At 39.0% G+C, this 12,155-nt stretch overlaps 1 protein-coding gene across 3 annotated transcripts; it reads right to left on the bottom strand.

Moving 5' to 3' along the window:
• Nucleotides 1-1,204: 1,204 nt before the first annotated feature.
• LOC115203556 (agouti-related protein-like) lies at nucleotides 1,205-6,823 on the bottom strand. 3 transcript variants are annotated; one of them, XM_029768334.1, is made up of 4 exons: nucleotides 6,702-6,823; nucleotides 5,426-5,683; nucleotides 5,111-5,208; nucleotides 1,205-2,247 (listed from the first exon to the last, which is right to left on the bottom strand). In XM_029768334.1, the coding sequence occupies exons 1-4, from the start codon at nucleotides 6,742-6,744 to the stop codon at nucleotides 2,056-2,058; spliced, it is 591 nt and encodes a 196-aa protein (XP_029624194.1). In that variant the 5' UTR covers nucleotides 6,745-6,823; the 3' UTR covers nucleotides 1,205-2,055. The 3 variants fall into 3 exon arrangements, with proteins under 3 accessions (XP_029624194.1, XP_029624195.1, XP_029624196.1); XM_029768335.1 differs by having other exon boundaries at nucleotides 5,426-5,691; nucleotides 6,702-6,724; XM_029768336.1 differs by lacking the exon at nucleotides 6,702-6,823 and having other exon boundaries at nucleotides 5,426-5,717.
• Nucleotides 6,824-12,155: the final 5,332 nt, after the last annotated feature.

Here is a 12,155-nt window from a genome sequence, read left to right as displayed (position 1 = left end):
CCATTAAAGGGCAGTAGCGTGGACCTTTAAGGGGCAGTAGCATTGACCTTTAAGGGGCAGCAGCGTTGACCTTTAAAGGGCAGTAGCGTTGACCTTTAAGGGGCAGTAGCATTGACCTTTAAGGGGCAGTAGTGTTGACCTTTAAGGGGCAGTAGCGTTGACCTTTAAGAGGCAGTAGCGTTGACCTTTAAAGGGCAGTAGCGTTGATCTTTAAGGGGCAGTAGCGTTGACCTGTAAGGGGCAGAGGTGTTGACCTTTAGAGGGTAGTGGTGTTGACCATTAAAAGGCAGTAGCGTTGACCTTTAAAGGGCAGTAGCGTTGACCTTTAGGGCAGTAGCATTGACCTTTAAGGGGCAGTAGCGTTGACCTTTAAAGGGCAGTAGCGTTGACCTTTAAAGGGCAGTAGCATTGACCTTTAAGGGGCAGTAGCGTTGACCTTTAAAGGGCAGTAGCGTTGACCTTTAAGGGGCAGTAGCGTTGACCTTTAAGGGGCAGTAGCGGTGACCTTTAAAGGGCAGTAGCGTGGACCTTTAAGGGGCAGTAGCGTTGACCGTATGGCTCCGGTCCAGACTAGTGCATTAGGCTGCCATTTAGTGGAGATATCACCTAGTATATGATGTAATGAATCATCACAGTGTCAGTATGTTTATGAAAGCCAAAGGAGATATCACCTAGAGGCTGCCATTTAGTGGAGATATCACCTAGAGGCTGCCATTTAGTGGAGATATCACCTAGAGGCTGCCACTTAGTGGAGATATCACCTAGAGGCTGCCATTTAGTGGAGATATCACCTAGAGGCTGCCATTTAGTGGAGATATCACCTAGAGGCTGCCATTTAGTGGAGATATCACCTAGAGGCTGCCATTTAGTGGAGGTATCGCCTAGAGGCTGCCATTTAGTGGAGATATCGCCTAGAGGCTGCCATTTAGTGGAGATATCACCTAGAGGCTGCCATTTAGTGGAGATATCACCTAGAGGCTGCCATTTAGTGGAGATATCACCTAGAGGCTGCCATTTAGTGGAGATATCACTTAGAGGCTGCCATTTAGTGGAGATATCACCTAGAGTCTGCCATTTAGTGGAGATATCACCTAGAGGCTGCCATTTAGTGGAGGTATCGCCTAGAGGCTGCCATTTAGTGGAGGTATCGCCTAGTATATGATGTAATGAATCATCGTCATTTGAAATGTCAGTTCAGAGACCATTTTGCTTTTCTATGACACAAAATAATATTTTTTTTTATTTCATTTTTATTCATAAGATACAATAAATTACTATTTGCACTGATTTCTTAACTTACCTAGAGAGAGTGTTTGACTTTCAAAATAATGGTTGCCAATTGAATACAATTGTTTTTAATATATATTAAAAAAAGGTGTTTCCCTATTATGGAATTTCCATGAAAAAAAATGTATTGTCAACTACAGGTATTTAGAAATCTATAATTCATTATGAGAGTTTGACATACTGAAGGCTTAACCACGTACAAGAACACGATAACTAACCTCTGCTACACAATTGAACTACTGTTAAGACTCTGGGCACATGATGAACATACAGAACCTGATTCACTATTTAAAATCAATAAACAAAACTTTAAATATCAACTTTTGATTTGACTAATGTAAGTATTTTCCTTACTGGTCTCTTTAAAGGAATATGTTCACAGTTTTTTTTTAGATTAAATAATTTCCCCCCGCCCCCCCAAAAAAAAGTCTAGGCCAATTTTCTTTGACAATTATATTGCCTTGTTTAGAGATTGATTTGTCTTTTGACTTTCATTGAACGATAAATGTACACCCAACGTAACATCCATCTAACCTATCGAAAAAAAAATACAAAATAACACAACCAGAGATAACATCAAGAAGAAAATACAACGTAACAAGTATCCTATAAGCCCCACCTCATGGAGATGCATCCTGGGATGTATAGAGTCTGTGTTTGCGTGCTCGTAAAATCAGGCCTTGCGGATATGGATTAGATACTGACTGTAGACTGGCAGAGAAGAGGGCCCACCGTGAGAGGAGGGGCCGTAGAGGGTTGCTAGGAGTGTTAGGGGCGCCTGTGAGCTCCCGCGCAGGCCGTCCGACGGCAGTAGCAGATTGACCCAAACATTCGAGGGTAACGGGTATCACAGGGGTCGCAGCAGGGCAGGGTGTTACCCAGACAGGACTGCTGGTGAGGGATACAGCGACGGGGAGAACGCATGGCTCTGCTCTGCAGCTGCACAGCCTCAGCAACATCCTGGTAGATGGACAGACAAGACAGAACACAGACAGACTGATGTTATACAGTGGAGGGGGGGGACCCGGTTGGAGGTCGAGTGGAGAGTGTGGTGCTAGGGATTTCCATGCCTGCCGGTGCAGGACAATCTAGCAGCAGTAGCAGAAAGTGTTGAAGAATTACAGGGGTTACAGCAGGGCAGCGTGTTGCCCGGACAGGACTGCTGGTGAGGGATACAGCGACGGGGAGAACTCATGGCTCTGCTCCCGCAGCTGCACAGCCTCAGCAACATCCTGGTAGATGGACAGACAAGACAGAACACAGACAGGACTGCTGGTGAGGGATACAGCGACGGGGAGAACTCATGGCTCTGCTCCGCAGCTGCACAGCCTCAACCTCAGCCTGGTAGATGGACAGACAAGACAGAACACAGACAGGACTGCTGGTGAGGGATACAGCGACGGGGAGAACTCATGGCTCTGCTCCACAGCTGCACAGCCTCAACCTCAGCCTGGTGGAATGTAAGAAACAGCCAGTTAGCCTGGTTCGAACCAGAACGAGCCAGAGGGCTGGAGCCTCTGTTTCTATAGCGTGAGACAGCTTGATGTTGCTTTGATGTACAAGTATAGCCCCTGGACAGAATGTTAGACAGTAGACACCACACATACAGACAGACAGATGGACACACACACACACATGTTTGTTTTACTATTCTTGTGTGGACCAAACAACTGATTCCATTCAAAATCCAATTTTCCCAAACTCTTAATTTAACCCTAACCTTAACCCCTAACTCCTAACCCTAAACCTTAACCCCTAACTCCTAACCCTAACCTTAATCCCTAACTCCTAACCCTAACCTTAACCCCTAACTCCTAACCCTTAACTCCTAACCCTAACTCCTAACTCCTAACCCTAACCCCTAACTCCTAACCCTTAACTCCTAACCCTAACTCCTAACCCTAACCCTTAACTCCTAACCCTAATCCCTAACTCCTAACCCTTAACTCCTAACATTAATTCCTAACTCCTAACCCTTAACTCCTAACCCTAACCCCTAACTCCTAACTCTAACCTTAACTCCTAACCCTTAACTCCTAACCCTAATCCCTAACTCCTAACCCTTACCCCTAACTCCTAACCCTAACCTTAACTCCTAACTCCTAACCCTAACCTTAACTCCTAACTCCTAACCCTAAACCTTAAGCCCTAACTCCTAACCCTAAACCTTAACCCCTAACCCTAATTCCTAACTCCTAACACTAATTTGTAACTCCTAACCCTAACCCCTAACTCCTAAACCTAACCCCTAACTCCTAACTCCTAGCCCTTAACTCCTAACCCTAACCCCTAGCTCCTAACCCTAACCCCTAACTCCTAACCCTAAACCTTAAGCCCTAACTCCTAACCCTAACCTTAACTCCTAACCCTAATTCCTAATTCCTAACCCTAACCCCTAACTCCTAACCCTAACCCCTAACTCCTAACCCTAACCCCTAACCCTTAACTCCTAACCCTTAACTCCTAACCCTAACCCCTAGCTCCTAACCCTAACCCCTAACTCCTAACCCTAACCTTAACTCCTAACTCCTAACCCTAACTCCTAACTCCTAACCCTAAACCTTAAGCCCCAACTCCTAACCCTAAACCTTAACTCCTAACCCTAATTCCTAACTCCTAACCCTAACTCCTAACTCCTAACCCCTAACTCCTAACCCTAACCCCTAACTCCTAACCCTTAACTCCTAACCCTAATCCCTAACTCCTAACCCTTAACTCCTAACCCTAATCCCTAAGTCCTAACCCTTAACTCCTAACATTAATTAATAACTCCTAACTCCTAACCCTTAACTCCTAACCCCTAACTCCTAACTCTAACCTTAACTCCCAACTCCTAACCCTAATCCCTAACTCCTAACTCCTAACTCTAACCTTAACTCCTAACTCCTAACCCTAATCCCTAACTCCTAACCCTTAACTCCTAACCCTAACCCCTAACTCCTAACTCCTAACCCTAACCCTAAACCTTAACCCCTAACTCCTAACCCTAAACCTTAACCCCTAACTCCTAACCCTAAACTAACCTTAACCCCTAACTCCTAACCCTAACCCTAATCTTAACCCCTAATTCCTAACTCCTAACCCTAACCTTAACTACTAACTCCTAACCCTAACTCTAACCCCTAACCCCTAAACCTTAACCCCTAACTCCTAACCCTAACCCTAACTCCTAACTCCTAACCCTAAACCTTAACCCCTAACTCCTAACCCTAACTCCTATCCCTAACTCCTAACTCTAACCCCTAACTCCTAACTCTAACCCCTAACTCCTAACCCTAAACTAACCTTAACCCCTAACTCCTAACCCTAATCTTAACCCCTAACTCCTAACTCTAACCCCTAACTCCTAACCCTAATCTTAACCCCTAACTCCTAACCCTAACTCTAACCCCTAACCCTTAACCTAACCGTCTAAGCCTAAAACACCACACCAGCGAAGTGTTCCCACGGCGAAGTGTCTGAATGTTCCTTGTGTTACTATCCTTGTGAGAACGTCTGGTCTCCATAAGTACACAGTAGTAAACCCTAAACACACTGGTGTTCTACAGCGAGTGGACAAAACATTTAGGACACCTTCTTAATATTGAGTTGCACCTCCCCTATGTCTCCTCCACTTCATCTACACTGGCTGAAGTGGCATCGATAAGAGATCAAAGCTTTCACCTGCATTCACCTGGTCAGTCTATGTCGTAGAGAGATGTTTCGTATACTCAGTGTACATCAACACACATGATGTTCCAGTCGTAACAACAATGTAAAGTGATGTACACATTGCACGCTGTCATACACAATGAGTAAATTATTAAATAGTATATTGATCCACCTCATCGTAGGATTCCATGTCCATCAGAAGCTCCTCCTCTTCCTGCTCAGACTCTGAGCGGAAACCAACAGGATCCCCTCTAGAGAGAGAGCCTTTACCTGAGGGAAGAACGAAGGTCCCTCAATCAATCAATCAATCAATCAATCAATCAATCAATCAATCAGAATGTGATAATTTCCTAGAGGTAGAATGACTTCAATCAAAACATTAGCTGACTAACTGATTGATCCAGCTTTCTGGAACAGTCCCCAGTTCTTTCTCACCCGGACAGTAATCACCGTCTACCTAATTACAGCAAATGCAAAAATAACGAACCGATATCTGAGAGGAAGGAGTCCTTGGTGCGTCTGAGGCTGGGATGGGAGTCCTCTAGACGAATGTTTCCATGAACCAGTCCTGTAGCCAGCTGGATCAGGCACAGGGTCCAGCAGTATGGGAATACTGAGATGACCATGCTGATGCAACACAACGCTTCACCGACTGCTGTTTCACCGACTGCTGTTTCGCCGACTGCTGTTTCGCCGACTGCTGTTTCGCCGACTGCTGTTTCGCCGACTGCTGTTTCACCGACTGCTGTTTCACTGACGGAAGAGAGCTTATGAAGAGTCATACATAGATGGGGGTTATGTCATTACAGTTAATCACTTTGGTTTTAAAAAAAGTCAACTCAGTTGGTTTGCCTAAAATCATCGACAAATGACATTCATTCTAAATGTTTGAGGTATTCTACACAGTCAATTTTTTTTTTTTTTTTTTTTTACAAAATGTACAAACATACTTAAATATCAAATCATTTTGTTTAAGCTTTTTAACCGTAATACATTGCAAAACAGCCTATTTGATTGTGTTTACAAGTGATCTGTAGAGATCTGAGAGAGTTTCAGAAACTGTCATACTTTATCCTCAAGCATGGTAACCGTTGGAACATCAGAGAACACACACACACACAGACCACAACAGCAGTTACATTAGACAAAGTGTCCAGTTGTTTGCGCTGGGCTGAATCTCAGAGGAACATGCAGTATTAGATATTAGACAAGTCACATTTGTTTTGCGTGTTCGTGTGTGCGTGTGCGTGTGCGTGTGCGTGTGTGTGTGTGTGTGTGTGTGTGTGTGTGTGTGTGTGTGTGTGTGTAAGAAAGAGTGAATAAGGGAGAGTTAGAGTGGTAGAGAACAAGAGAAAGAAAGAGACAGAGAGAGAAAGAGAGATACCAAGAGAGAGACAGAGAGAGAGAAAGAGAGGGAGACAGACAGAGAGACAGACAGACAGAGAGAGAGAGACAGAGAGAGACAGAGAGACAGATAGAGATAGAGGCAGAGAGAGAGAGACAGAGAGAGATACAGAGAGAGAGAGAGAGAGAACTGAGAGAGATAGAGACAGAGTTAGAGGCAGAGAGAGAAAGAGATGGAGAGAAATAGAGACAAAGAGAGAGACAGAGAGAGATACAGAGAGAGACAGAGAAAGAGAGACGGAGAGAGAGAGAGAGAGAGACACAGAGGGAGACAGAGAGAGACACAGAGAGAGAGAGATACAGAGAGAGAGACCGACAGAGAGAAACACACAGAGCAGCTATTGGGTTGTTCTGCTCACCTGTGGCTCCGTGGACTCCTGTGTCTGTGAGTGATCCTCCCATGGTGGGACCAAGAGTCTCTTTATAAAGATGCCCTGAGAAGGGAAGGAGGGAGGAGGTAAGGAGGGATGAGGGAGGCCAGCCCACAGCAGCAGCTACATGGGGAGGGATGAAGAGGAGGAGGAGGACGAGGAGGAGTGCTCACATTCATGGGCCTTTTCTCAATTGCAAAAACCCTGCGTCCTCTCTTCTCTCTACTCGTCTCCTTATCAAAACCCATTGGTGGAGAAGGTGAGAGGGGTGGGAGTATGCAATTGATAAAAGCATAGCGTTGCCTAGCTCTCTTCAGCCCCGGGTCGTAGTCATTAGCGTCCACAGTAGCAAAGCGCTTTGCAATGGATAATGAAAATGAGTGTTTCTTATTGGACAAGTTTAGGTAGTCCCTCCCTGCTTCAAACCATTTTTTTCTAGCTAGGTTCCTAGTGAATAGGAGAGCAGTGGGCAGAACGAGTGGTCATAGAGATAGTCAGTGTGGCCTCCCTGACTCCTCCCTGACTCCTCCCTGACTCCTCCCTGAATCCTCCCTGACTCCTCTCTGACTCCTCCCTGACTCCTCCTTATGGGCAGGTTAGTGTCTATAGTTTCTCTATAAAGCATTATGGACAGGTTAGGGCCTATAGTTTCTCTATAAATCATTATGGACAGGTTAGTGTCTATAGTTTCTCTATAAATCATTATGGACAGGTTAGTGTCTATAGTTTCTCTATAAATCATTATGGACAGGTTAGTGTCTATAGTTTCTCTATAAATCATTATGGACAGGTTAGTGTCTATAGTTTCTCTATAAATCATTATGGACAGGTTAGTGTCTATAGTTTCTCTATAAATCATTATGGACAGGTTAGTATCTATAGTTTCTACATAAATCATTATGGACAGGTTGGTGTCTATAGTTTCTCTATAAATCATTATGGACAGGTTAGTGTCTATAATTTCTCTATAAATCATTATGGACAGGTTAGTGTCTATAGTTTCTCTATAAAGCATTATGGACAGGTTAGTGTCTATAGTTTCTCTATAAATCATTATGGACAGGTTAGTCTATAGTTTCTCTATAAATCATTATGGACAGGTTAGTGTCTATAGTTTCTACATAAGTCATTATGGACAGGTTAGTGACTATAGTTTCTCTATAAATCATTATGGACAGGTTAGTGTCTATAGTTTCTCTATAAATCATTATGGACAGGTTAGTGTCTATAGTTTCTCTATAAATCATTATGGACAGGTTAGTCTATAGTTTCTCTATAAATCATTATGGACAGGTTAGTGTCTATAGTTTCTCTATAAATCATTATGGACAGGTTAGTGTCTATAGTTTCTCTATAAATCATTATGGACAGGTTAGTGTCTATAGTTTCTCTATAAATCATTATGGACAGGTTAGTGACTATAGTTTCTCAAAAAGCATTATGGACAGGTTAGTGTCTATAGTTTCTACATAAATCATTATGGACAGGTTAGTGTCTATAGTTTCTCTATAAATCATTATGGACAGGTTAGTGTCTATAGTTTCTCTATAAATCATTACGGACAGGTTAGTGTCTATAGATTCTCTATAAATCATTATGGACAGGTTAGTGTCTATAGTTTCTCTATAAATCATTATGGACAGGTTAGTGTCTATAGTTTCTCTATAAATCATTATGGACAGGTTAGTGTCTATAGTTTCTCTATAAAGCATTATGGACAGGTTAGGGCCTATAGTTTCTCTACAAATCATTATGGACAGGTTAGTGTCTATAGTTTCTACATAAATCATTATGGACAGGTTAGTGTCTATAGTTTCTCTATAAATCATTATGGACAGGTTAGTGTCTATCGTTTCTACATAAATCATTATGGACAGGTTAGTCTATAGTTTCTCTATAAATCATTATGGACAGGTTAGTGTCTATAGTTTCTCTATAATCATTATGGACAGGTTAGGGTCTATAGTTTCTCTATAAATCATTATGGACAGGTTAGTGTCTATAGTTTCTCTATAAATCATTATGGACAGGTTAGTGTCTATAGTTTCTCTATAAATCATTATGGACAGGTTAGTGTCTATAGTTTCTCTATAAATCATTATGGACAGGTTAGTGTCTATAGTTTCTCTATAAATCATTATGGACAGGTTAGTGTCTATAGTTTCTCTATAAATCATTATGGACAGGTTAGTGTCTATAGTTTCTCTATAAATCATTATGGACAGGTTAGTGTCTATAGTTTCTCTATAAATCATTATGGACAGGTTAGTGTCTATAGTTTCTCTATAAATCATTATGGACAGGTTAGTGTCTATAGTTTCTACATAAATCATTATGGACAGGTTAGTGTCTATAGTTTCTCTATAAATCATTATGGACAGGTTAGTGTCTATCGTTTCTACATAAATCATTATGGACAGGTTAGTCTATAGTTTCTCTATAAATCATTATGGACAGGTTAGTGTCTATAGTTTCTCTATAAATCATTATGGACAGGTTAGTGTCTATAGTTTCTCTATAAATCATTATGGACAGGTTAGTGTCTATAGTTTCTCTATAAATCATTATGGACAGGTTAGTGTCTATAGTTTCTCTATAAATCATTATGGACAGGTTAGTGTCTATAGTTTCTCTATAAATCATTATGGACAGGTTAGTGTCTATAGTTTCTCTATAAATCATTATGGACAGGTTAGTGTCTATAGTTTCTCTATAAATCATTATGGACAGGTTAGTGTCTATAGTTTCTCTATAAATCATTATGGACAGGTTGGTGACTATAGTTTCTCTATAAAGCATTATGGACAGGTTAGTGTCTATAGTTTCTACATAAATCATTATGGACAGGTTAGTGTCTATAGTTTCTACATAAAGCATTATGGACAGGTTAGTGTCTATACACACCAATAAGACTGAAATACTGTGGTTTTCTACACAGGATTGGTAATTAACATACATGTTTAAACGACTTAACAGCCTTGCATTGTATTTAGATTTTTTAAATGGGTACTATACATAATATATAGTCTAATGAATGGGTACTATGCATAATATAAAGATATTTACTATGCATAATATATAGCCTAATGAATGGACACTCTGCATAATATAAAGCCTAATGAATGGACACAATGCATAATATAAAGATGTGTACTATGCATAATATATAGCCTAATGAATGGGTACTATGCATAATATAAAGATGTTTACTATGCATAATATAAAGATGTTTACTATGCATAATATATAGCCTAATGAATGGGTACTATGCATAATATAAAGATGTTTACTATGCATAATATAAAGATGTTTACTATGCATAATATATAGCCTAATGAATGGGTACTATGCATAATATAAAGATGTTTACTATGCATAATATATAGCCTAATGAATGGACACTATGGATAATATAAAGATGTTTACTATGCATAATATATAGCCTAATGAATGGGTACTATACATAATATAAAGATGTTTACTATGCATAATACATAGCCTAATGAATGGACACTATGCATAATATAAAGATCTGTACTATGCATAATATATAGCCTAATGAATGGGTACTATGCATAATATAAAGATGTTTACTATGCATAATATATAGCCTAATGAATGGGAACTATGCATAATATAAAGATGTTTACTATGCATAATATATAGCCTAATGAATGAGTACTATGCATAATATAAAGATGTTTACTATGCATAATATATAGATGTGTACTATGCATAATATATAGCCTAATGAATGGGTACTATGCATAATATAAAGATGTTTACTATGCATAATATAAAGATGTTTGCTATGCATAATATATAGCCTAATGAATGGACACTATGCATAATATAAAGATGTTTACTATGCATAATATATAGCCTAATGAATGGGAACTATGCATAATATATAGCCTAATGAATGGGTACTATGCATAATATATAGATGTGTACTATGCATAATATATAGCCTAATGAATGGACACTCTGCATAATATAAAGATGTTTACTATGCATAATATAAAGATGTTTACTATGCATAATATATAGCCTAATGAATGGACACTCTGCATAATATAAAGATGTTTACTATGCTTAATATATAGCCTAATGAATGGGTACTATACATAATATAAAGATGTTTACTATGCATAATATATAGATGTGTACTATGCATAATATATAGCCTAATGAATGGGTACTATGCATAATATAAAGATGTTTGCTATGCGTAATATATAGCCTAATGAATGGACACTATGCATAATATAAAGATGTTTACTATGCATAATATATAGCCTAATGAATGGGAACTATGCATAATATATAGCCTAATGAATGGACACTATGCATAATATAAAGATGTTTACTATGCTTAATATATAGCCTAATGAATGGGTACTATACATAATATAAAGATGTTTACTATGCATAATATATAGATGTGTACTATGCATAATATATAGCCTAATGAATGGGTACTATGCATAATATAAAGATGTTTGCTATGCGTAATATATAGCCTAATGAATGGACACTATGCATAATATAAAGATGTTTACTATGCATAATATATAGCCTAATGAATGGGAACTATGCATAATATATAGCCTAATGAATGGGTACTATGCATAATAAAAAAGATGTTTACTATGCATGATATATAGATGTGTACTATGCATAATATATAGCTTAATGAATGGGTACTATACATAATATAAAGATGTTTACTATGCATAATATATAGCCTAATGAATGGGTACTATGCATAATATAAAGATTTTTACTATGCATAATATATAGCCTAATGAATGGGTACTATGCATAATATAAAGATGTTTACTATGCATAATATAAAGATGTTTACTATGCATAATATATAGCCTAATGAATGGACACTATGCGTAATATAAAGATGTGTACTATGCATAATATATAGTCTAATGAATGGACACTATACATAATATAAAGATGTGTACTATGCATAATATATAGCCTAATGAATGGGTACTATGCATAATATATAGCCTAATGAATGGGTACTATACATAATATATAGATGTTTACTATGCATAATATATAGCCTAATGAATGGGTACTATACATAATATAAAGATGTTTACTATGCATAATATATAGCCTAATGAATGGGAAATACAGGAATTCTCTAATCCAAATTATGTTGTATTAAAGCCATTGCTTCAACATCAATGAAACTCCTAATAGCAACCTTCCAGGTAATGAACAGGAAGTACACCTTTACCACGTTCAAATAAATGGCAAATACATTTACCTTTTACGTGCTTCTGATTGGTCAACGTAACAAATGTACTGTTCCCAGAAGTGTTCTTCATTGATGTGGTTATTTACAAGGCTTCAATCAAAGTCATCAGTCAAAAACAAGGGATTCAGCACAAATGGAACCCTATTTCATATGAAGTG

This window comes from Salmo trutta, chromosome 12 (assembly GCF_901001165.1).
Source record: "Salmo trutta chromosome 12, fSalTru1.1, whole genome shotgun sequence".
Lineage (NCBI taxonomy): Eukaryota > Metazoa > Chordata > Actinopteri > Salmoniformes > Salmonidae > Salmo > Salmo trutta.
This window is presented reverse-complemented; position numbering and strand designations above follow the sequence as displayed.